The sequence below is a fragment of the Podarcis erhardii genome (assembly GCF_964252035.2).
Source record: "Podarcis erhardii genome assembly, chromosome: 2".
In the NCBI taxonomy this organism is placed as follows: domain Eukaryota; kingdom Metazoa; phylum Chordata; class Lepidosauria; order Squamata; family Lacertidae; genus Podarcis; species Podarcis erhardii.
The window spans coordinates 115,147,593-115,173,985 of record NC_138498.1 but is presented as its reverse complement, the minus strand read 5'-3'; the positions used below and the strand labels follow the sequence as shown (position 1 = coordinate 115,173,985).

Sequence of the window (26,393 nt, the reverse complement as noted above, 5' to 3'; positions counted from 1 at the left end):
AATTTGATATCTCGCTTTATCACTAAGGAGTCTCAAAGCGGCTAACATTCTCCTTTCCCTTCATCCCCCACAACAAACACTCTGTGAGGTGAGTGGGGCTGAGAGACTTCAGAGAAGTGTGACTAGCCCAAGGTCACCCAGCAGCTGCATGTGGAAGAGCGGGGAATCGAACCCAGTTCACCAGATTACAAGTCCACCACTCTTAACCACTACACGATGTTTTCCTTTATTGGTGCACATAATACTAACCTGATTCTTTTGCTACTGTTTCTTTCCAGGGCAGAGAGAGGGGCCTTTTGAGCTGTTTCTGAGTGCAGGAGAAAAGAACTCTGTTCCCTTTGTGTTGCACTGAAATAGTGAAGCTATGGCTGAGACCCCCAGGAAGAGGCTTCGGTTTGAAGCTACTTGCCCTGTCTGCCTGGCCTACTTTGAAGATCCTGTGACTCTAGACTGCGGACACAACTTCTGCCAAGGGTGTATCTCTACATGCTGGGAGGAGCCTGGCACAGAAACCAGGTGCCCACAGTGCCGAGCAGCCGTCGGGCGGGATTTCAAATCAAACAGGTCTCTAGCAAGCATTGTTGAAATTGCTCAGCAGCTGAACTCCATGGGCCTAGAGGGGCCAAAATGTGTGACGCACAAGTCGCCCATGAATTTGTTTTGCAAGGATCACGAAATCTTCTTCTGCCTTCTGTGTGACGCTGCACAACAGCACCCATGCAAAGCTGTGGTTCCCATAGACCAGGCTGTTGAAGAATACAAGGTAAGAATACGACATTTGATACGATATGGGCATATAACCAATGCTACATTCTCAGAAATATCCAGGCCCTGGGTTTGAGGGCGGTGAGAATTCAGACTCTCCTTTATATTTGATCCCAGGTGTGTGTGTGGTGACTTTGCAGACACAATTGTATGGAGAAATATGTGCTCCCATACAAAGCTGTTTGTGTATTAAGGCCATCTTCTATTAAGGCCTCTCCTCCAGACTCCCCAGCCATTCAGGAGAATGTTGCTGTCTGTCTGTCTGTGCAATTTCTGTGCCAGGGAGACTTTCCCAGTGCCGGCACTATTATATATCGCGTCGCATATGACGTTTTGGGGATGGCAGCCTTGTGGGCTAAATTTCCCCAACACTGGGCACACGCCTCAGCAGTGGCGTAGCTAGTCATTTGGGTGCCCGGCGAGGTGTGCATGTCCTGCAGCTGGTGGCGGGGCCAGCTGACCATGGGGGCAGGGCAAGCCAAGGCCTGGAGCCTCTCGGCAGCCTCCCCCTCAGCTGTAGGGTGGCTGAGGCGGTGGGCAGATGCAAGCCCCACGCTGCTCAAAAAAGCAGGAAGTCTGCCCGCTGCCTTCCCCTCAGGAGAGACGCGGGGCTCGGGCATGCTGCAGGCCCTGCGATGTGGCACCCAGTGCCGCCTGCCTCGCCTAGCTACCAGTGGCGTAGAAAGGCGGATGCGGTGGGTGCAGTTATTTTTTTAAGTGTCATAAGTCCAATTTTTATTTATTTATTTTAAAAACACATTTTTTGTCTTTTTGTCAGCCCCCTCAGTGATGACACCTGGGGCAGCCTGCACCTACCGCACCCCCTTCCTACGCCACTGCATCTCTGCCTTTGCTCTGTGTTTCGTGTGAACTACTCCAATGTTGTTTGACGTGCATTTAGTAAACCAGACTGTTTCATTTATTTTTTTCCTCCATTAAAAATATCTGAACTTTTCCTAAAGATCAGTGCGGTCTAATCTAAACATCTGATTAGCTATTACTATTACTACTAATAGTAGTAGTAGTAATAAAGCCAAGTAATATGGTTTAAATATTATATTTAAACAATTTCAACTTTTTTTGAGGTATGTGTGTGTGAATCATTTTTTTTGGGGGGGAGACCTGTAAATACACGTCAACTCAGTGGCATATGCTAGACTTGGTATTGTTTAAATTTTTAAAATGAAGGTTCTACAAACTATTAACATAATAATTCTAGCATGTACTAAGTATTTATATTTTTTTTACGGATTCTGTAGCTGTGGTTCCTGCACTGTAGGGGGCTGAAGTTGGGTCCCTTCTAACTTGACAATTGTATGATTCTATACTGTTTGTATGTGCATTGATGGTCAGGGAAGCTGGGACTCAGAGAGTCCTTCTTACAGGCCCTGCCACATGAACAGGAGCACGGTTATCACTATTTCTTTTCTCTCTCTGTCAAATAAGTTTTTGGTGTGTGTGTGTGTAAATCTCTCAAAGTCAACAAATTTTGAACTTCTTTGAACTTCTGCCCTTGTACCTACAGGACCGCCTCTCCTGGTATGCCCCGCGGAGGACTTTAAGGTCAATAAATAACAATACTTTGGAAGTCCTGAGCCCCAAGGAGGTTAGATTGGCCTCAACCAGGGCCAGGGCCTTTTTGGCTGTGGCCCCGGCCTGGTGGAACGCCCTACCACAGGAGATCAGGGCCCTGCGGGATTTGACATCTTTCCGCAGGGCCTGCAAGACGGAGCTCTTCCACCTGGCCTATGGGCTGGACTCAGTCTAACCGCCCGCCCCTCTCTTTTTTTTTATGGAACCCCTTATATGGGATTTGTATATAAATTTTTCCTCGGCTCTTTTTGCTGGCCCGTGTAGGACCAGCATAGATATTTGGCCCCGGTTAATATTTGATGTTTTCTCCCCTTATGGCTTTGATATATAGGGCTACCACTAAAACAAGGCTGCATTTTAAGCTGCATTTTAAACTGTATTTTAACTTACATTTTAATCAACTGTTCTTTTGTGGGGTTTTTTGGTTTTTTTAAAAAATGTTTTTACTATATTTATATTCAGTGTTAGCCGCCCTGAGCCCGGTCTTGGCCGGGGAGGGCGGGGTATAAATAAAATTATTATTATTATTATTGTTAAGTTGTGTGTGAACATATCAGATGACACAGCAATTCTTCAAACAGCTCCTGTTTATTCACAGGCCAGAACAGAACTGAACTGAAGGGCTCAGTCAGCCTGCTTATATAGAGCTCCAGTACAATGTAACAGTAACAATTTTCTAAAACTATCCAATCACTGAACGTCATTTTTGATCCCTTATTTGCATAACTATCTACAGTATCCCCTTGCTGGCCCAGGGTGAGAACTTCAGTACATAACAGGTAGTGACTCTGACTTTCCTAAACCGGGCCCCTTCGTTATTATTATTATTGACAGGATCGGATTTTTCGCTGCCTAGAAGTTCTGAAGGAGGGGAGAGAAACCATTCTGCAGTATACAGAGAACTTGGAAAATGAAAGCCAGGATCTGCTTGTAAGTGCCGATTTTTTAATTAATTAACATCATATCTCTCTTCCTCCCAGAGGAGCCCAGAGACCACTATTTGTTGGAACTGAGCAAGTAATGGAACCAACAAGATTGGCTTCTTTTAGAAATTACCGTATTTTTCGCACCATAGGACGCACTGGACAATAGGACGCACCTTGTTTTAGAGGGGGGAGAACAAGAAAAAAAAAATCTCCCCCTCTCTGCCCAGCGTCCCTTCAGCGAAGTGGCAGGAGGCGCTGCGCAGAGAGGGGGAGAATTTCCCCCCTCTTGTTTTCCCCCTCTAAAACAAGGTGCCGTTTAAGGTGCGTTCAGTCGCCTTCAGGCGGCTACCTTGGAAACCTGGAGAGCGAGAGGGGTCGGTGTGCACTGACCCCTCTCGCTCTCCAGGCTTCAGGTTCCTTTCAACCTACTCTTTGGGGCTGGCGGGGGGAAGCCCTCCGCCAGCCCCAAAGAGCAGGTCGGGGAGCAGGGGCAAGGCGCGCAGCGGAGAGGCTGCTGCCATAGTCGCACGTCACCTCTCCAGCTGGGCGAGGGTCGCGGGGCTATGGCGTCTTTCGCTCCATAGGACGCACACACATTTCCCCTTCATTTTTGAAGGGGAAAAAGTGCGTCCTATAGAGCGAAAAATACGGTATAAGAATATTTCACAGAAACATGAGTCTATCTTAATGATAGACTCTGAAATGTTTTTAGGAAATTCTTCCCTGCTGGATGTTGATGCCATTTTTTATGCCCTTGGTATGAAATCCTATCTCTCTTGATGGTGCAAACATGGAGTATGCTGGCCTGATTTTCTGCTCTTTATATTCTGCTTGTTGCAGGAGCTAATGAAAGAAGAGAAGGGAAAAATAGTGGCAGAGTTTGGAAAATTATGCCAGTCTCTGAGAGATCAAGAGAAGCTTCTTCTGCAGGATATGGTAAACGTGGAGAAGTGTCTTGCAGTGATAAAGAAAAGTTGCCTGTCCAGGTTCTCTGAAGAATTGGCAAGTCTTGGAGGTTTCATTCAGGCTATGGAAGAAGTGTCTCAGAAGCCAGAAATTGAATTCCTTCAGGTAGGAAGAGTAGAAACAAACTATCCAAGGGGAAAGCAAACTCCATATTTTGGCATTTCTCCATTTGTATATAACATATGAAGGAGCCCAATTTTATGATTGTTGTTTATGAAGTTTGTAGCATACAACATCCCAGATAAATGTCTAATTTCACTTCACTGTGGATCAGTCTGATAGAATAGGTTTGTATTTTTTTTAATTCTGTGGTCATGTGTGTGCTCCTAATGCCCTCCTAATTAGGATATTTTTTGCAACCATTCCCTGCTTGTGGGTATCTGCCAACCTCATGTTGAGAACAGGAGGATGAACCCTCAGTCTGATCCAGCAGGACTCTACTGATGTCCTGTTTCAGGGCTGGAGACTTATGTTTTTAATATTATTCTTACTTTATATACCGTATTTACTCAAATGCAATGCGCACCTTTTTTGGCCAAATTATGTCGCAAAAATTAGGATACGCAATAGATTTGATGGCACCAGCAAATACTTTTTGGGTTTCAAGGTTTTGAAAATTGAGGTGCGCATTTGATTAGATGGCATATTAGATCTGCTTAAATAAGGTACTGCTGTACTTTGGCTCCCTACAGAGCCTGAAGGAGTCTTTATAGTACATTGAAATATCTGTTCTTTCTCTCTTCTTTCTGTAGGAAGCTAAAAGCATATTGCAGAGGTAAGTGGATCTCACTAATTTCTTGTTCACACATTGCACTTTTCATCCTTGTACAGCATTCCTGTTTCTAATAGTTTTCTTCTGTTTCCACTTGCTTGGGGTTTTTTATTTTATTTTATTTTTTACCTGCCTTAAGAAAGGCTTTCTAGTTATTTGTTGAATTTTACCCCACCCCCATTTATTAATACAGCTGATCAATGGTTTTTTCCCCCTGGGGGGATGCAGAGGTACGCATATCCCTAAACATTTTGTGAATCTAAGTTTGGCCTCATTGAGGGGCAGTATTTCAATATGAGTAGGAAAATGAGAGTACACCTAAACATTATTTTAGAAAAAAAGCACTGCAGCTGATGGTAGTCTGGGTGTTGTGTTCATCTTTCTTCTCTTTCTGCTCACATTAAATCAATCTCCAAGAGTCTTTTGCATGCACTTTATTTAGATTCCTTCTCCTTTCAGTCTGGCTTTGGAACAGAAACTGCCTTAGTTGTGGATGATCTTCACTAGTGGGTGGATGGGGACCAGTGCAAAATGATTGCGGCTGATCTAGATCCCTTCCATTTTGACTTTCAGCCTGCTCTCTTGGCCTTAGAACCTGTAGGTTCTCACCAAGAAAACTAGCACTAATACGCCCAGGAACCTCACCAAAATGCTGGAGAGGGTGCACCCTCCACAGGCACATACCTCCACATGTGGTGGGAGTGCCCCCAAATCCAACTATTCTGGACAACAGCCATACGAGAAATATGTAAAATAACCAAGCAAGTATTAGAAACCACCCCAGAATTGGCCCTACTAAACATCTTCCAAGACAATAATGCCCACTTACACCACAAAGAACTCATAACCCAACAACTTTCAGCAGTCAGAAACACCATAACCAGACACTGGAGAGACCTGTCAGGAGTAAGCATGGACCAATGGTACCAAATAGTATGGGAAACAGCCCTACTAGAAAAATTAACCAATAAACTGAAACTGACGCAGGGCAAATAGAAGAAGACGCCTTCACCCTGGTATGGCTCCCCTTTATCACATACACAGCCCAACAAGACAATGACAAAAATCCACCCACAGTATACAAATCAATATGGCTAACCTGATCCTAAACACCCACCCACCCCACTCTCACATGAAAACAAAGACCACCAAAGGAACACAAGTGAACAACAGAGAACCTGCACAAGCAATGCTGACACAAACCCCCACATATATTAAGTAAAATAGAAACATCGCCACCCGACCCCACCCCCACTCATCTCCGCCCCACCTCTTTCCTCCTTTACTTCCTAATGTCTCAACAAATGAAACCGATTTGTAAAAAAAGTTACATAGGGGGAAAAATAAGAGAGAGAGACATTGCACATACTTTTGTAAATCAAGAAAATCTTTAATAAAATTACATTAAAAAAAAGAACCTATTGGTTCTCTTGGATCTCTCAGGTGGCTTTTGTTACCATGTTATCCTTCTGGGTCATCTTGAAAAGAATGGGGATTGGGGGTGCTTTGTTGAAATGGCTTTTCTCATTCCTGAGAAATAGGACTCAGAAGGAAGTTTCAGGCTTAGACGTGAGGCTTTCTGCCATTCCACTGTATTCCAAACCTTTCTTGTGCTTTCCTTAGGGATTCTGAATTGCATCAATGAAGGGGTAATACTGTTTTCTTTCCAGATATGATAAGAAGAAGCAATTTGAGAATCCGTTCTTTTTCTACACCGTGCTGAAGTGGAGGATTGAGGAATTTCGTGATAGAAATATCTGTCTGAATAGTATCGTGCAGGAGCTAAGGGGTATGAAAACAGGGGTTGGACATTGGATCTTGCCACAGGGGTTGGAACCAAAAGTGGGAGAGGCCGGCCACCTGTCAATCTTGTGATATCATTTGAGGTTGGCTGGCTTAACTGCTGAGGTGCAGCAGCTTTGGCATGAATTGTGTTTGAGTTTTTTCTGTGGCTGATGTCACACAATGCTGTTTTGCTAAGTGCCAAACCCAGCAGGCCTAATAAGGTCCACTGGTTGGAGGCTCTCTGCAATTGTATTAACGAATAGCTGCAAGGATTCTATACTGGATATTATTTTTATTTTAAACCACCTGGTATTTTTGAAATCTCTTAAATCAGTGCAAAATAGAAAAACAAACAGTATCATTAAAACAATAGTACAGTCAAAACCCAATAAAACAGTAGCATGAAAGTATATATCTGACTGGGACCTGCTTGAAACAGACCCACTGAAATCAATGAAACTAAGTTGGTCATGTCTATTAACTTTAATGGGTCTACTCTGGGTCCCACACAAATAAAACAGGAATTCTCAAACGCATAAAACAGGGTCTGATGTTATGCATCAGGAAAAGCAAATCTTTACAAGATGTCCGAAGCAATTGATGATTCCTGCTTCGTCTCCGGCAGCGGAAGGGCATTCCATAATATAGAGGCAGCGACAGAAAATGTCTGTTTCAGGGTCATCACCCTATGATAGGCATGTTCAAAGTCCGTTTTGGGGGCCTTTGGGTTTAATCCGGCCACTGCGGCAGTTTATTTCCTGGGGTAAAAAGTTCAACAACATCAATCCTAGAAAAAAAAGCTCAACTTCAATCCCAAAAAGGTCAACAAGTTTGTCTGGCCCTCACGCGTGTTCACTTCATCTAATCTGGCCCGCTTTAAAAAAAGCTTGGGCACCCCTGCCCTATGATATTCTGAAGAGGTTGGTGCCATAAGTACAACTTCCAGATGATCTAAATGATCTTGCAGATGTTGGTGTGAAAAGCTCTAGGTTAGCGTGGGACTTCTGGAAAGAAATGTGGCAGCGTCCTTTCCTCACGCATAGTGGTTGGGACTTGTGTATCCACACACACACACACACACACACACACACCTGTGTTGCTGGACTACAACTCCTATTATCCCTGACCATTGGCCTGGCTGACTGGCTGAGGCTTGTGTGAGTAGTAGTCCAACAACTTCGGGGGGGGGGGAGAGATTTCTAGCTGGAGCGTTCCTCCCAGAGCTGCCCTTTAGACCTAGCAACCGTGCTTTCTCCCACCCCAGCATAATTTACATGGGTAGGATGGTCCTTGGACCTGGGTGAGCGATGGGGAGGCAGCAGAATTATTTTTTTAAAAAAGCTTTACCCCCCTCCTTTTCCATTCCGTTCCAACATACCGACTTAGATGCTATTCTTAGATGTTATTTTTTCTTCCTGGCTTAACTGTCAGATTAATTTTCCCCTCCTCACTTGAAGCATGTTCAAAACTTAAATCCAATTTTTCATCTTAAGAAATGGAACTTGGTGCGCTTGCAGGGACAGCAAGATCTGAACTCCCTCGGGGGCTTTCCATCCAGTGCCCCCACCCCTCCTTCTTTATGAACTTGGGGGTGGTTTATTGGGCATCTGGGGATGAGAATGCATCTTCCCTTACACCGGGAAGAATTTGGGAGGCGGATTACTCCCATCTCAGCCTCTAATTACCTTGTGGGAGCTGGAGCGATGGTATTGCCGGCCATCTTCCGTTGCGCCTCAAGCGGAAGCACTCAGTTTATCTATTAAAGAGAGCGATAGATCTTTTCCAAAAATATTTTTGTGACAAATACAATTGTGTGACATTTTATCTCTGTTTTCTTTTCTCTCCCCCCATCCCGGCCTCCAGGTGGTCTAACTGGATTTAATGCAGCCACAGGTAATTTTGGGGACTGGTGGAGGACCAAATTCACGGAAGGGATAGGGACGTCTTTTTTTTTTTGCAGAAAGTTGTTATTTGTGTTTTATGGGGGTTGCCAGTTTAGGAATGTTAAACAGATTAACCCATAAGTTGTCCAAACGCAGGACACAGGACAGCCTCATAGACTGCATTGCTTGGGAATTCTACGGAACCAAATAAATCAGTACAGCTTTTAACATCGGTGCAGTTTTGAAAGATTCTGTCCTCCATTTTGGTTCAAAATGGCACCCAACTGTATAAAAACTTCCTTCATCTCGGGAACCATAATGCAAAGTTTGGTTACAATATCTTAAGAGCCGCCAAAATGCGAAGCTAACAGACAAACCAATATGACAGATGAGGGAAAAAGCCATTTTCTGCTCTTGTTGTCTAGCCAATGGTACTCAGAGGTATTGCACTTTTGATCCAAAATGATTAGTAGCCATTGCTAAACGCATTCCACAAATTTGTCTAATCCTCTTTTAAAGCCACCTAAGGGCTTATTGTGAGGGCTGGGCCCTGCTGAGGCTGTCACTTGCGGTCTTGGCTGTACTCCTTTCTGGCAAGTGTCATTCCTTGACTGAGAGACGTTTCTGTTGAAATTTTACCTCAGAGTTTTACCTCAGAGGAACGAGAGTTGTTGTAAAAGGATTAATCAAAAGACATTGAAGAAGAATTAGGTTACCTTGGTAACCAATATATCCCATAGCACATACACCTAACTATAAATCCTGAGACTTGAGTCTCTCTCTTTGGACTCATCTGCATTCGTCAACTTACGATGTTATAAATGCATTATAACAGGTGGTGCCATGGAGCTGAAATCCCAAGAATTTCCATTGTGAGCTTTTAGAACGTTTCTTTTCATAGTGTTTTTATAGGTATATAGATCCAGCCTTTGCATTCTCTTTCCCTTCCCTCACACACTTCAAATTCCTATTTCCTAACTGCTCTTCAATCACTCTTAATGGATTCTTTACAGTTTTGGAATGTTCCTGTCAATCACAAGCACATCCTCACAGACTTTCTAGCATTTTCCCTCAGCCCAGCTCCCCTTGCGCCATCAGAGCTGCGCTGAGAGAAAAATGGCTGAAGCAAGGGAGCATGAGAAATGTGACTCTGAGCCTTTAGGTAGCATCTGATTTCCTCCCCAAAATGCCCTGTATGTGGCAAGGCATAATTTTGTCATTCACGTATATATGTATAGTAAACAGATTTGCACACATAGAAACATAGAATTGTAAAGCTGGAAGGGAACTGAGGGTCCTTTATTCCAACCCCCTCTGCATTGCAGAAATCTCAACTAGATCATCCATGACAGATGGCCATCAAACCTCTACTTAAAAACCTCCAAGGGCAGGGAGTCCAGCATCTCCTGAGGAAGTCTGTTCCACTGTCAAACATCTCTTACTGTCAGAAAGTCATAAGCTGAAACAAAGCCTTTAATTATGCTTTTTATTTCCCCTCCCCCACCCCAATCCCTTCAGAAACTATAACACTGGATCCAAAGACGGCTAGTCCCCAACTCATCATTTCAAGGGACTTCAAAAGTGTGAGACACGGAGGCAAAGATCCAGATCTGTCCACAAATCCTGAGAGAATCTATGACGACTGGCCTTTTGTGATGGGCTCCCAGGCCCTCAGAGGGGGCAGATATACCTGGCAGGTCTTTTTGGGAAGTGAAGGAGACTGGGCTGTGGGAGTCTCCCAGAAGAATGGTTCCTCAACTCCAAAGAGAAATGAGATATGGCAAGTTGGGAAGTGGGATGGGGAACATTGGGCCTCCTGCCCCTCATGCTACCGGGATCACTCTCTGCCTTTCAGTGAGGAGATCCAGAGGATCCGAGTTGTTCTGAACTGCAGGGTGGGACAGCTAGTGTTTTATGACGCCGATTCGGGAGCTGAGCTCACTGAATTCAAAGATGTCAATTTTGGAGGACGAGATGCATTCCCTTTCTTTCGACTGTCTGAAAAGGGGTATATCGCCCTCATTTCCTAAAGGTCTGCTCTCGTAGGATTTTCTGGTGTTACTGTCCAGGTTGTTGTTTTTTTAAAATCAAACTTTTTATTGGACAAGAGCACCTATGATAGCTCTGCAAAGGCCCAGACCAGCTTCTAGTCAAAGTCTCTGAACTAACTGAAACCGAAGTCTGTTTTTCTTTGCCTGCCCTTTCCCAGATTTCCCTCGGCAATTTATTTCTTTAAAAAGGAGACGTAATCTAACTGAAAATAGCTCTTTATCCTAAGCAATGGCAGAAGAGTTTTTATACAGACAGTCTTTCAGGACCCCCACTTCTGCTTTCAGAGCACACTTACTCTGAGGTGAAATCCTGTTCAATACGGCTTCGCAAAGATGTTTATGATTTCAGCCTATTTCACTTTCCTCTCTCATATCTCACCCTTCCCTCAAAACGTTTGGGTGGATTGGATTGTACATTATTCTCCCCTACCCAATTCATAGTTACAACTCTGCGAAGGAGGATAGGCTGAGAGGGAATGACTGGCCCAGGGTTCACTTTATTTATGTTACCATTTGGGTGTGTACCACACATCAACTGGATTTTATCAGGAGCTTTCTTTTTTTCTTTCCAAATGTGTTCTGGAGACTAATGTGACGGAGTAATTCCTTTTGTAACGACAATGTCCCCCTCCCTTCTTGATATGTACATCCACATTGTGGCTGAATAAAAGTGTTAGTCTTTTAAGATGTCTTGGTGGTGTTTTTGTTGCAACAGACTAAAACTGCTGTTTTATTCAAGAAACAGACATGGGACGACTGGAGAGCTACCTTCTTCAAACATTAAAACCTTCCCTAAACAGGGCTGCCTTTGGAGGTCTTCTAAAAGTCAGATAGTTGTTTATTTCCTTGACATCTGGTGGGAGGGCGTTCCACAGGGCGGGCGCCACCACTGAGAAGGCCCTCTGCCTGGTTCCCTGTAACCTCACTTCTTGCAATAAGGGGACTGCCAAAAGGCCCTTGGAGCCGAACCTCATTGTCTGGGCTGATCGATGGGAGTGGAGACACTCCTTCAGGTATACTGGGCTGAGGCCGTTTAGAGTTTTAAAGGTCGGGACCAACACTTTGAATTGTGCCTTTGAGCTGTTACAATGCTTCGAACAAAGAACAAAGTGCCACGTGCTCATACCTAATCGTAACTACTGACTTCACAGCCCTTGATTTGAATTGGGCTTGTTTTCTCTCCTATATTACGCTCTGGCTGAAGCCTTCAGCCAGGAAAACATGCAACCCGAATCTGGATCTCTGAGTAGCAATCTTCACACACATGCCTGAATATAGGAACAAGCAGAAGCATTTATCCAAAATGGCAAACAAACAATAAGAATAAATTCGATAAAATTACACAGATAGTCTCCAATTCAAAACTGCTCAGCCTCTTCCCCAGGTCTAGATGTGCCAGTGAAAGGCTGAATACACACCATCCATTTAAACCACATGCCTCCCCCCACCTCCGAATTCTAGAAACTGGTTTGTTAAGGGTGCTGGGAATTGCAGGATAAATGATAGTTCTCAGGCTTCCATGTTTCCCTCTGCAAAACAACAACAACAACAACAACAACAAAAACCTATAAAAAACTATGAAGCGCTGGTAGAACCCCCAATACAAGATGCAAGGGGAGAAGACGGGAGCTCCTTCTGTCAGGCAAGTTCAATCACTTGCATTGATGGAACAATTTCCTTAGTGCTAAGCTGAATACAACCCACTGTTCTTATAGTATGGTAAAAGGTAAAGGACCCCTGGAATGTTAAGACCAGTCAAAGGCGATTACAGTCATACCTTGGGTTACAAATGCTTAGGGTTGTGCGATTTCAGGTTGCGCACCGTGCTGAGCCCGGAAGTACTGGAATGGGTTACTTCTGGGTTTTGGCGCTTGCACACGCGCAGAAACGCTAAATCACGCTTTGCGCGTGCGCAGAATCGTCACCCACTTGTGCGCAAACGCGGTGCTGCGGGTTGTGGACGTGCTTCCCGCACAGATCACATTCACAACCTGAGCATCCACTGTATGGGATTGTGGCGCTCATCTCACTTCAGGCCGAGGGAGCCCACATTTGTCCACAGACAGCTTTCCGCGTCATGACTAAACCGCTTCTGGTGCAATGGGACAACATCATGGAAACCAGAGCACGCAGAAACACTGTTTACCTTCCCACCACAGCGGTACCTATTTATCTACTTGCCCTGGTGTACTTTTGAACTGCTAGGTTGGCAGGAGCTGGGACAGAGCAACGAGAGCTCCCTCCGTCGCAGGGATTTGAACTGCCAACCTTCTGATCTGCAAGCCCAGGAGACTTGGTGGTTTAGACCACAGCGCCACCTGTGTCCCTGTGCTTACACAACCCCTGCTTGATTCAAAGACGGGATTCCTTGCACGTGCCACAAAAAGCCACAATTTGGGGGTGTTGTAGCGTCAAGTGTTCCAGTAGGTAACACCATGAAATAAGGTGCCCTGCAGCAATTTGGCCATCAAGTTGTAGAAGTCCATTTTTGCTCCAATTAGTAGATGGCAGCAAGAAAAGAAAAAAAAGACTCTGCTGCTCCTGTAACAAAATAGAAGTTACAGGCTAGGCAAAGCAAAGTTGGCATTCTATGCACAGTGACTGACAGCTGGGAAGGTGTTGTTGTTGTTGTTTAGTCGTGTCCGACTCTTCGTGACCCCATGGACCAGAGCACGCCAGGCACTCCTGTCTTCCACTGCCTCCCGCAGTTTGGTCAAACTCGTGTTCATAGCTTCGAGAACACTGTCCAACCATCTCGTCCTCTGTCGTCCCCTTCTCCTTGCGCCCTCCATCTTTCCCAACATCAGGGTCTTTTCCAGGGAGTCTTCTCTTCTCATGAGGTGGCCAAAGTATTGGAGCCTCAGCTTCAGGATCTGTCCTTCCAGTGAGCACTCAGGGCTGATTTCCTTCAGAATGGAGTGGTTTGTTATTCTTGCAGTCCATGGGACTCTCAAGAGCACCATAATTCAAAAGCATCAATTATTCGGTGATCGGGCTTCTTTAAGGTGTGCATGGGGTCTTTGCTGGAAAAATTTGTTGGCTTTAATTTTAAAATAATGGCTGAGTTGTAACACGTAGACAGAATTTTCGAAATGTTTCTTCTCTCACTCATGCCCATCATTTAAACAGGAGTCCCCTTTAAGAGGCTGGTCCTTGGCTGTGATGATGATTTCATTCCAGCGTCATTCTCAGCCATGGCTGCTGCTGCTGCTGGTGGTGGTGGTGCAAATCCCATCCAGGATCTCTGTCATGAAGCCACTTGCCCCATCTGCCTGGAATATTTCCAGGATCCAGTGATCATCTCAGGGTGCGGGCACAACTTCTGCCGAGCCTGCCTGACCCGGTACTGGGGGGAGCTGGAAACGGGGGCATCGTGTCCTCAGTGCAGGTATACGGCTCAGCCGAACAGCGTCCAGCCCAACCGGCAGCTGGCAAATGTGGTGGAAATTGCCAGGAAGCTCAACCTGCAGGGCGGAAAGGGGGAAGGAGGAGAGCAGGGAGTCTGTGAGATGCTCCAGGAGCCCCAGAAACTCTCCCGCAAAGGCCACAAGCCCCTCATCTGCGGGGCATGCGATAAATCCAAGGGACATGGAAACAAGGTAGGAGGAAATCATTCTGGACCTTAGTGGTGTGTGCGAATAGCTGTCGATTCCTTTTTGGGAAGTTTTCTGTGGATTGACCCGTTTACATTCTTGCATTTTGGTATGTAAATAAGTGCATGGGGGAAGCCTTACATTAACTCTTTGCCTCCCTGTTAGGCTCCCATTTGGTGCCAGGGTACCAAAGTGGAAACAGTCAGCCTCAGAAAGAGGAATTTTTTGGGGTGACCGTGGCAAGAAGAGAAAGCAAGAGGAATGGAAAACTATCTCAAGCGCTATCAGATGAGCAACTTAACTCAGGATGTTCGAACAGCTAAACATATGCATTTGATGGAACTTTCTAACTAGCTCCACCCAGATAACATATTGTTGTTGTTGTTGTTGTTGTTGTTGTTTGTTGTTTAGTCGTTTAGTCGTGTCCGACTCTTCATGACCCCATGGACCAGAGCACGCCAGGCACTCCTGTCTTCCACTGCCTCCCACAGTTTGGTCAAAATTATTATTATATCAATCAATTAATCCAATTAATTAATTAATTAATTTGTACACACCACCTTTCATACGAAGATCACGGGATGGTTCACAACATTAAAATGCAAAACAAGAACAAAAAATACATAATAAAAACAAGAACAAAAACAAACCAATTTTTTTAAAAAAAAATTCCTTCGAGGAATTTTTTGTTTGTTTGTTTCGACTACAGCAGACCAACACGGCTACCTACCGGTAACAAAAACAAACCAGTAACCCTTTTCCCACAAACACTTTTAAAAGGTCATTGAATATTGACTATGCAGAATTAGATAAACTAACAGGAAGCATTCGAAACTGGCGAGACCAGAAATTCACGGAAGACTGGAGTAAATTTACGGACTATTTGAAAAGTAATTGTGAACAACAGACGAAGTGTGTAGGGTTGCAAGAAGTTTTGTGAGGAGTATGATTGGAAGTATTGTAAAAATGGACAAGGGGGAGGATGATTTGTTAAGAGATTTGTTAAGGCAATATAAAGTGAAGAAATGCATAAGAAGTGGTTAAAACGGTGGATCATCAGAGATGCTGATGGAAGTCCAAAAAGATTGTATAAGTGATAAGTTTTGTGGTACATTTTATAATTTATATGTTAAAATTAATAAAAAATATTACAAAGTAAAAGGTCATTGAATATTAATAAGCCAAAGGCCTGGTTATAGTTGAACTTTTTTTGCCTGGCAAGTGACAAGTGCCCTCTCTTCCGCCATGTCTCAAAAAAATCATGTCAACCTTTCTTTTTTCACTCAATTTCTATCCGCAATAGAGAAACAGGGAGGGGGGGGTGTAATGCCCTCGTGGTCTGTGGGTAGCTGGCTCCAGGCCCTAGGCCCCTTGGCAGACCAACTATGCGTTACAAAGATGTCTGCAAATGTGGCATGAAGGCTTGGCAGCATTAACCCCACCGTCCGGGAATCCCTTGCAGATGATGGCAGAGCCTGAAGAGTGAGGTTGTGTATCCATAGCAGTGACTAGAGTAAGGATGACCCCTGGGAGGAGCGCAGAGAACAACCAGATGCCTTCATCTGACCCGACTGCAACAAAACATGCCTCTCCCATATCAGTCTCTACAGCCACAGCAGGCGCTGTAACACTCCAACAGTTTGACTTCACCCCCGAAGGTGCACTCCTCCATTGTCTCCTGAGACAGGGATGTCATCAACAACAAGCTCCCTCAACTGCTTGGGGTTGATCTCTCACCTGCCGCTGACTCCTTCCCACTTTTTCACAGTCCTTCAGGGCTCTACCTGCAAACAGGGAGTGTGTCAGTGTGCCTCTGTGTATGTACCTCTTGTTACGTTCGGTTCAGGTTACGTCTTTTCAGGTTGCGTCCTGTGGCGACCCGGAAGTACCGGAAATGGTTAGTTCCGGGATTTGCTGCTCGCTCATGCGCAGACACTCAAAATGACGTTATGCGCATGCACGGAAGCGGCGAATCACCACGCGCGCATGCGGAGACGCGGGTTGCGTTCTACTCATGTTGTGAACGGGGCTCCGGAACAGATCCCGTTCGCAACCAGAGGTACCACTGTATTCATTTTGTGTTCTGTCTTCTCCCCTGTGCTGTGAATGTGCTGCTGAAGTAAAACTAGTGTCTTTTTAAAAAAAATTTTTTTTTTGAGATTTTAAAGGTTACAAAGAAGAATAAAAAAGACAATCAAGGAAAAAAGAAAAGAAAAAACAATGCATATAAAAAGAACATCATCAAAAAACAGAAAAAGGAAAAAAGGAAAAAAATCAAAATCAAATCCAACCTTAAACTCACTTGCATACATTCACTTATTTCCTTGACTTCCTCACACCTCCCATTTTTGTATTCTAATTCAATTTGGATATTTCAGCAAATCCTTCCAACTTTGTTTTTATCCTAATTTATCTTAACGTACTATAATTCCCCTCTTTGTATTCTAATTCATATAAATATTTCAACAAATCCTTCACCTTGATTTTATCCTTATATCTTATCTTAATATACTGTAATATTCCATTCTTTCTTTCACCAAATAACCATCCCTTTTACTTTATTTAATCTTATTTCTCATTAAAACTTATATATCTGTACTTATTCTTAAAACATTTCCCCTAGGGTCAAAGGAAGATTCAATTCCACGATTTCCCCATCTCTCTTTAAAAGAAAAACAAAACAAATTATATTGTATACACTTTAAATTCCCCATTTTTCATCCACCAGATGAAAAATGGCCCCTAGCAATAGTTCCATAAATCTCAGAAAGCCATCAACCCGGAGATCTTAAATCCGAGGCTCTTAAGTCACTTTTGTGTCCCCTCTGCCGATCTTTTTGATAGTCTTTGATGTTGAAAACCAAATCTCGGGGGAGCTCCAACCCAACGGTAATCATGTTCTTTCCTACCAAACTTCCATAGTTAAGAATAGGGCCTGTGAAGTAAAACTAGTGTCAGATTCCCACAGACATTTGTAACTGGTCACTGTGAGAAGAGGAGGATGGCTTGATCCAGCAGGTGCTTCTTATGTTAATAATTCTTACCTGATGGTCTGTGTCTGTTTCCAGAGGCTGTAAGGCCAGAGGTATCCCAAGACACTGGAAGGGATGGCAGGAAGCAAACAAGCCTCTTTTTCACCTCCTCTTTCTCACCCACCCACTTGAACTCTTATTTTCTCCTCAGGATCTGATCTGTACTCGCCTGGAGGTGCTGAGGAAAGAGAGAGAGAGAATTCTGGCATACAAAGCCGACACGGAAAGAGAAAGCAGAGACCTGCTTGTAAGCGTTGCCTCATTTTCAGCTACTGCTGCAAGGGGAATGAGTACTTGAATCAACAAATACGATTCTTTTCTGGAGTAATATAAAATGGAGGTATCCCAAAAGCTCTTCTGTCCTGCTTTGCAGAGCTATCTGTTGTTTGGAATTGTCCTGGGGCAGATCTACACTCGTCGCTTATAACATTAAAATGTGTTATTAAAATGTGACGCCAGGGTGAGCCTCCAATAATGGAAAATTGCAATTCAGGATTATAGAACGTTATATATATTTTTTAAATAAAGTTTTGCAGATCAATGTAGATCCACCCCTGGTGTCCTGTAAATTTTTTTAATGAAAGGCCTTTCTAAGGTTGGGCTCTTGTAAATCTTTAGGAAACACCAACCTTCTTTAAGTGTTAAAGTAAATATGTGAGGGGGCCGAGGGTCCTGGATTCCCGCCTCTTCCCTCAACGTGGAAGGCAGTACTTTTGTAGCAACACTTTTATGTCTGCGTAGGTTCCCATCCCATTTTCTTTCTGGTTTTGTAGCCCAAAAAGGCCCTCCAAGTTTACAAAAATCAGTACTGAGATTGTCCCTGCCCTCAGGCTTACAGTCTGAAAAGATCTGACACACACAGAAGACTCAAAACGTTGACTTCCATGAGTTGGAACGCAACAGAAATGGCATTGGGGAAAGGACAGACCTTGAGTACTTGTCCCTGCTATATCCCAACTTGTTTACTGAAATGCCTGAATAAGGCTGGGTGTTGGTTGTGGTGTGTAGAATATCTGAGGTGCCCTTCAAATCAAATCCAATTTTATTAAACGGTCACAGACCAGATTAACTCGTACAGCTAGTCAGCGAAAGATAGCACCGGAAAATCAAAGGACAATTTCAATACAGATTAGGCCATAACAGCAATTTAAAATTAGACAGCATAAATAAAATTAAGTATTTGCCTTTGCCTGCATATTGACATTGGAAAGCTCTTGTTTCCTGCGCCTAATAACGGCTACACAGAATTTGGCAACATTGATCGTAATTTCAGGAACCTTATCTTCTACCAAGGCTCTCATACATAGGAGTTCTGGTTCATTTTTAAGCTTTTGTAGAACTGGGGCAATAAAGGTCAGGCGTAGGTCCTCGTAATAACTACAGTGCAGCAATACATGCAGACTTGTTTCCACTTCCGATGAGCCACATGGGTGCCCTTCCAGTGGAATTCTCCCCTGAGATCTTCAGATGAAGGGCATGATGATGATGATGATGATGATGATAATTCCCATAACCTACCTCTTGATGTTCTAAAGACATCTGCTTTTCCTCCTCTTTCCAAATGCTTCTTTTAGCTTTTAACAGAAATGGAAAAACAGAAGACGGCCGAAATGTTCAGACAATTACGGCAGTTTCTGGAAGAGCAGGAGCAGGTTCTTCTGGCTCAGATGGAAGAGGTGGAGATGGAGATTGCAAAGAAGAGGGAGGAGCAGCTGGCCAGACTCTCCAGAGAACTCTCCTCTCTCGAAAGGATCATGCAGGAGATGGAGGAGAAGCACCAGCAGCAGCCAGCAAGTGATCTCCTGCAGGTCAGATTAGGACAGAAACAGCCTCGTGTTGGACTGATTCCAAACCTTGGACCGCTTCGTTCACTTAAAAAAGCAGCGGAAAGAAAGCAGAGTGTGGAGCGGAGAGCCAGGTCTCTCATCAGAGCATAGCTGTCAACGTTTTCCTTTTTAAAGGGGAATTCCCTTATTCCAAATAGGATTCCTCGCAAGAAAAGGGAAAAGTTCGACAGCTATGCATCAGAGTGAAGCAACTTGCCTTGGGAGCAAGCTCTCCTAGAGGAGGTGCTGCCAGTGTCATGCCCACTTCTCATTGCCAAGCACCCATCACAGGAAGTGGCGGTAGTAGCTGGCTGGGCAAGGAAGCGTCGACAGCGGTGGAGGCTTCCCTCTCGCCACCTCCCTGCCACCACCTCACCAGCACCACCACACCCTCATAAATCCCCCATCACAGGCGCCGCTGCAGCCACAACAGCCACGTCCTTCCCCTCAACGCCAGTGACTGTGGTGGTCCTCTCCTCTCCTCACCCCTGAGGTGCCACCTTCCTCCTCTCCCTCTTGGGAGCAGCCCAGGGGTTTTCCCCAATCTCCCCTGTTTTAAGTCAACCACCTTCCAAGTCATTAAAAGGGCACCACTTTCCTTGTTGGCTTAATTATCTCATGTAGGTTCCCCACCCACTCCCATGGGAAAGCAGCAAAAACAACAAAAACTGCCCTCACATTTGGGGGAAATGACATCCCCAATGCTTGTGTGGTGTGTGCTAGGCAGGCCAGAGGGCCAGAGTTTGTCTATGCCTGGTCTGAGGCATCTTCATTTGGATCCCTTCCAATCGGGATTCATCATGGGACTGAAACTGCCTTGGTCGCACTGGTTGATGATCTCCGGCGGGCTAGGGACAAAGGTGAGAGCTGTTTCCTACTTCTGCAGGATCTCTCAGTGGCGTTTGATACCATCGACTATAACATCCTTCTGGACCGTCTTGAGGCGCTGGAAGCTGGGGGCACTGTCATACAGTGGTTCTGCTCCTTCCTCCTGGGCCGTGTTCAGAAAGTGGTGGTGGGGGATGAGCGTTCAGACCCCTGGGCTCTCACTTGTGGGGTGCTTCAAGGTTCTGTCCTCTCCCCCATGCTTTTCAACATCTACATGCAGCCGCTGGTAGAGATCATCAGGGGGTTTGGGCTGGGTGTTCATCAGTATGCGGATGATACCCAGCTCTACCTATGAAGGTCCTGTGTGAGTGTCTGGAGGCGGTTGGAGGATGGATGGCAGATAATGGATTGAGGTGGAATCCCGACAAGACAGAAGTACTGTTTTTGGCAGACAGGAGACGGGCGGGTGTGGAGGACTCCCTGGTCCTGAATGCGGTAACTGTGCCCCTGAAGGACCAGGTGTGCAGCTTGGGAGTCATTCTGGACTCACAGCTGTCCATGGAGGTGCAGGTCAATTTGGTGTCCAGGGCAGCTGTTTATCAGCTCCATCTGGTACGCAGGCTGAGACTCTACCTGCCCGCAGACTGTCTTGCCAGAGTGGTGCATGCTCTAGTTATCTCTCGCTTGGACTACTGCAATGTGCTCTATGTGGGGCTACCATTGAAGGTGACCCAGAAACTACAACTAATCCAGAATGCGGCAGTTAAACTGGTGACTGAAGGAGCGTCTCCATCTCCATTGTTCTGCCCGGACACTGAGGTCCAGCGCCGAGGGTCTTCTGGTGGTTCCCTCGCTGTGAGAAGCCAAGTTACAGGGAACCAGGCAGAGGGCCTTCTCGGTAGCAGCACCCGCCCTGTGGAACGCCCTCGCACCAGATGTCAAAGAGAAAAATAACTACCGAACTTTTAGAAGACATCTGAAGGCAGCCCAGTTTAGGGAAGCTTTTAATGTTTAATAGGTTATTGTATTTTAGTGTTTTATTGGAAGCCGCCCAGAGTAGCTGGGGAAACCCAGTCAGGTGGGCGGGGTATAAATAAATTATTATTATTATTATTATTATTATTATTATTATTATTATTATCTTCATAGCATGGCCTGAGGCAGGCACTGAATTCCTTCTCCTCTGTCTCTCTCTCTTTCCTTCTAGGACGTTGGAAGAACCTTCCTGAGGTAAGTGGATCCCACTCACGGTAGGTATCCTGCCACCACCAGTCACCCCCTCCCTTGCTTCACTTCCCCATCACTATTTCCCTCCACTCTAGGAGGGGAGACCCCACAAAAAACCCCACACAATAAAACAGGTGTCTGAAGCAACCTTGTCTTCTCCATTTGCTCAACGCCTAGGTCCAAAGGCAACATGGGGGTCCCCTGGATGGGCTTTGGACAAATAATTTGATTTGGTTGTACATCTGTGGAAGGTCCTGCTGAACCTCTGCTCTAATACCAGTTTTCAAAATATATGTAGCTTGTAAAAGCCAAGGTCCCTTTAAACTCCTCAGGTCTATGATTCATTACCTCAGGAAACAAATATTTGAGCTTAACCGTCACAAAGAGGAAGCTGTTGGTCTCCCACGCAAAATCCACGGACTTTCTTTGGGGCAACTGGGACGTTAGCTCCAACCAAGAGAGGCCAGTTCAGTCATTCTAGCAGCAAACCCATGCGGGCCAATCCACACAGTTCCATGTGCACACCTGTCTCACATGCATCCATGCAGTGGGGCTACTCATAAGGGGGTGGACTATATTCATGCTGTAATTTGCAACTTCAAGGTGCCACTCAAGTTCAGGACAGAGGTTATAAGGAACACCTCAGTTTTGCCAACAGCAACCGCCATCTTTCTCTTCTCCACATCTCACTGGGGGGGTCAAATAGAGAAATAAACTGTGATGTGCTGTCATTACACAGTGAATTTGGAGAAGAGATAGCCTGAGCAGGGTGGTGGCACATGACAAGTATTCGTTCAGTAGATACATGTGGGGAGATGCAGAGACATTTTGGCCCTCAGGTATCTGGTTTTAGAGTCCAAACTGCCACGAGGGATGCAGGTGGTGCTGTGGGTTAAACCACAGAGCCTAGGACTTGCCAATCAGAAGGTCTGCGGTTCGAATCCCCATGACGGGGTGAGCTCCCATTGCTCAGTCCCTGCTCCTGCCAACCTAGCAGTTCGAAAGCACATCAAAGTGCAAGTAGATAAATAGGTACCGCTCCGGTGGGAAGATAAATGGCGTTTCCGTGCACTGCTCTGGTTCGCCAGAAGCAGCTTAGTCATGCTGGCCACATGAGCTGTACACCGGCTCCCTCGGCCAATAAAGTGAGATGAGCGCCGCAACCCCAGAGTCGGCCACGACTGGACCTAATGGTCAGGGGTCCCTTTACCTTTCCTTAGGAGTTAACATTGTTTTTCTTCACCAGAAGTGAGAAAATGGAGACACTTGTGAGTCCAGTGGCCTTCCCTCCAGAGCTGAAGCAGAGGATCACAGAATTCCATTATAAAAATCCCTCTCTGGAGGAACTTATGAAGCAATTCAAAGGTAATGAAGAATGACTGCAAGGATTTTGTGCCAGGCATTATTTGACTTCCAAAATTAATGTGTCAGGTTCTTATCATATTTTATATTGTTCTTCCTGCAGACACCAGTAACACGAGCAAAGCTCCCATTTCAGGGGCCAAGAAACCATTTTCACCCAGAATGCCCTATATATGTTGTCGTTATGGGGCACGGGGGGGGGGAGAGAAATTGGGGCTGCCACAAATCAAGGCTGTTTGCACTAAGCGTATAGCAAAGCCTAGATGTTCTGTTCCAACATGTGTCAGTTTACATTTACAAATACAGTGGTACCTCAGGTTAAGTACTTAATTCGTTCCAGAGGTCTGTTCTTAACCTGAAACTGTTCTTAACCTGAAGCACCACTTTAGCTAATGGGGCCTCCCGCTGCCACCGCACCGCCGGAGCACGATTTCTGTTCTCATCCTGAAGCAAAGTTCTTAACCTGAAGCACTAATTCTGGGTTAGCGGAGTCTGTAACCTGAAGCGTATGTAACCCGAGGTACCACTGTAATCTCCTCTACCCACACTGAATTCCAATCCTCATAATAATTGCAAGCCCAAATCATCTTTAGACTTCCTTTCTGTCGATATTGAAGCCCATTTCACTGTACGATACTGACATCTGCTGAAAAGAGCTTCAGAGGGAGCCATGTGAAGCTTGTTCTCATATCCTGACTTTTGCTGTGAATGACTTCATTTCAAGTTTCTGCATCCCGGAAAGGATCTCCCTCCATTCCCTTTCTGTCAAGGGTTGCATTCCATTACAGAAACATTTTTGGGCAAAATACCCACCCACACCACTGCATAGCAACAGAATCACAACCCCTATTCTGATAAATCCTGGATGAGAACGAGAACCTGAGGAATGAGCAGTGAATACTGGACAGTATATTTACCTTTCTCCATTTCCACATTTTTAATACAGTGGTACCTTGGTTCTCAAACTTAATCCGTTCCGGGAGTCTGTTTTGACTCCCGAAACGATTCGAAAACCAAGACATGGCTTCCGATTGGCTGCAAGAGCTTCTTGCACTAAAGTGGAAAATGCATCAGATGTTTGGTTTCTGAAAAACGTTTGCAAACAGGAACACTTACTTCTGGGTTTAGTAAATCAATGGCCTGCTTATTTTATGCTGCTGGTGTTAAGTACACTTTGCCACTTCTGAGCTGCATATTTTTAGTTAACTTTAATATGTCCTCCATATTCTTTTCTGGTTGTTAATTACATGTTCCACTTTATATTCTACTCCAAAGAAGGAAACAAGAGAGGATTTGTTGCGAAGTGATTGTTTTTGTACAATATTTATTTTAGGTGCAACCTCGTGGAGCTTCTAATTTATATCTTTATTTTTCCCACAGACACTCTGTTAATGAGACAGCAGTTTCAGAAAGGTAAATTTTCTATGGAGGATGACACTTGGGGAGGGAAGGGAGACTGGTGTTTCGTTGGCATCAAACAGTCTGTTCTGTAGGCTTTGGAAACTCAAATTGCTTTATTATCGTTATGAGCCCTAACGATAATTTAGATTTAGAGGGGTTGTGACAGAAAAGGAACCTACTGGCACATGTGGTGGTCTTGTAAACATGTATCCAAATGTTGAGAAGTAGTGATGAAGGAGATTTCTGAAAAAAATAGACCCCAAATTGTGTCCTTCATCAATTTGGATGGATTGAATATGGACTTAATATAAAAACAGCTTACAATCCAGCTCCATTCTGCTTTGCTGGATACTGTCTTCTCCCATCCTTGTGGATCAGCCATGACAAGTGGGTGGGACCTTTCACTTATCACTCAGCTGATGTCAGATGACTGACACTTGCTCCCGCAGAAGAGCTGAGTAAATGTTTTCTAGGTGGTTTTGCTTCTTGTAGAAGACAGCTTGATAGACACAAGGGGCACATTATAAATATTTCGACAACAGAAACCCGATTCATATGTGGTTGGATTGTCCATTAGTTAATGAATTTTGGAAACAGATTGTTATAGAAATTTCAGGAATTGTGGGTAGGAAGGTGGGAATATCTAAATTAATGGTTCTTATTAGTCTGAGTAGCACCGAGTTAAAACAAAAGAGGAATGTAAATGGGTAAAATTGATGGTAACTGCAGCCAGACAGGTTATAGCAAGTAACTGGAAAAATGCAGAAGAGCTAGGGGTGAACCAATGGAGGAAAAAACTGAATAATATTATAATTTTAGAATATCTAACTGTGAAAATACACAGAATGAAAGGATTTAAGGTCAGTGAGAAAGAGGAGGATTGGTTTGAGAAGATATTGAATTATTTGGGTAGGTTTGAACAATTTGGGGCAATTAAAATGTTAAAAGTTAAATAAACCTTGTGGATGGAGGAGTGTTGACGTATATAAAATTGTACATATGGTTGATTTGAATATTATTATTGATTATGTATACCCAATGTATCAGCCACCTGGGGGGTTTCACTGTTTGTGTTTTGGTTGTTGGTAAAAAAATAAAAATTTTAAACATGAAAAAAAGAGAAAGAAACCCAATTCACTGAGATTTATTGTGGGCAAGTCTTGGAAGGAGGAAAGGAGAATCCCAGTCCTGGTTGCAATGCAAGAAAATCTTGCTGGTTTGAGATGGATTGTGATTCCCGGGTTGTGTTATGTATCCAGATGCCTGTCTGTCTCTCAGACTGATCCTGCCTCTCCTTCTCTTTTCCTCTTCTCTCCCCCCCCCACTTTACAACAGCAGATATAATTATGGATCCAGACACAGCTCATCCTCTGCTCATCCTGTCTGAGGGTGGTAAAAAGGTGGAACGGGGAAACAAACAGCAAGACCTGCCCGACAACGTTGAGAGATTCAACAGACTGACTTCGGTGCTGGGGTGTGAGGGATTCACAGCAGGGAGACATTTCTGGGAAGTCATTGTGGGAGGGGAGGGGTTGTGGGCTTTAGGGGTCGCCAGGAAGTCTGTGAGGAGAAAAGGCTTCTTTCCCTTCAGTCCCGAGAAAGGATTCTGGGCTGTAGGAAAGATTAATCATGGTTATTGCGTCTTGAACCCTCCCGATTACCTTCCTCTGAGTGGGGAGCCTGAGAGGATCCGAGTGACTCTGGACTATCAAGGGAAGCAAGTCTCTTTTTTCAATGCTGAAACAGGAACCCTGATCTACACATTCTTGGGAGCCTCCTTCTCTGATGAGACCCTCCTTCCTGTGTTTTGGGTGAAAGAGAAAGCCCACCTCAGAATTGTGGGATAAAAGGTAAAGGGACCCCTGACCATTAGGTCCAGTCGTGGCTGACTCTGGGGTTGCGACGCTCATCTCGCTTTATTGGCTGAGGGAGCCGGCGTTTGTCCGCAGATAGCTTCCCGGGTCATGTGGCCAGCATGACTAAGCTGCTTCTGGCGAACCAGAGCAGCGCACAGAAACGCCATTTACCCTCCCGCCGGAGTGGTACCTATTTATCTACTTGCACTTTGATGTGCTTTCGAACTGCTAGGTTGGCAGGAGCAGGGACCGAGAAACGGGAGCTCACCCCGTCACAGGGATTTGAACTGCCCATCTTCTGATCGGCAAGTCCTAGGCTCTGTGGTTTAACCCACAGCGCCATCTGTGTCCCTGAATTGTGGGATAGCCAACCTCATATAACCAACATGCTTAAGTCTAGTTAATGTACTAAGGGGTTAATGCGATAGAGTAAGCTGTCCTGCTTGGCTTAGCTAGGGCACTCCTTTGGAAGAACATAATCAAAGCGTTTATTCAACATCAGTCTACCTGAGAAGCTCACTGTGTAA

At 44.8% G+C, this 26,393-nt stretch overlaps 1 protein-coding gene across 1 annotated transcript; it reads left to right on the top strand.

The window, feature by feature from the left end:
• The first annotated feature begins 298 nt into the window (after positions 1–298).
• On the top strand, positions 299–25,965 carry LOC309335196 (uncharacterized protein). The gene is made up of 14 exons (XM_081850070.1): positions 299–763; positions 3,193–3,288; positions 4,125–4,355; positions 5,003–5,025; positions 6,693–6,811; positions 8,671–8,700; positions 10,209–10,717; positions 13,885–14,340; positions 17,518–17,613; positions 18,941–19,174; positions 21,228–21,250; positions 22,494–22,612; positions 23,990–24,022; positions 25,346–25,965. The coding sequence occupies exons 1-14, from the start codon at positions 365–367 to the stop codon at positions 25,855–25,857; spliced, it is 2,880 nt and encodes a 959-aa protein (XP_081706196.1). The 5' UTR covers positions 299–364; the 3' UTR covers positions 25,858–25,965.
• Positions 25,966–26,393: the final 428 nt, after the last annotated feature.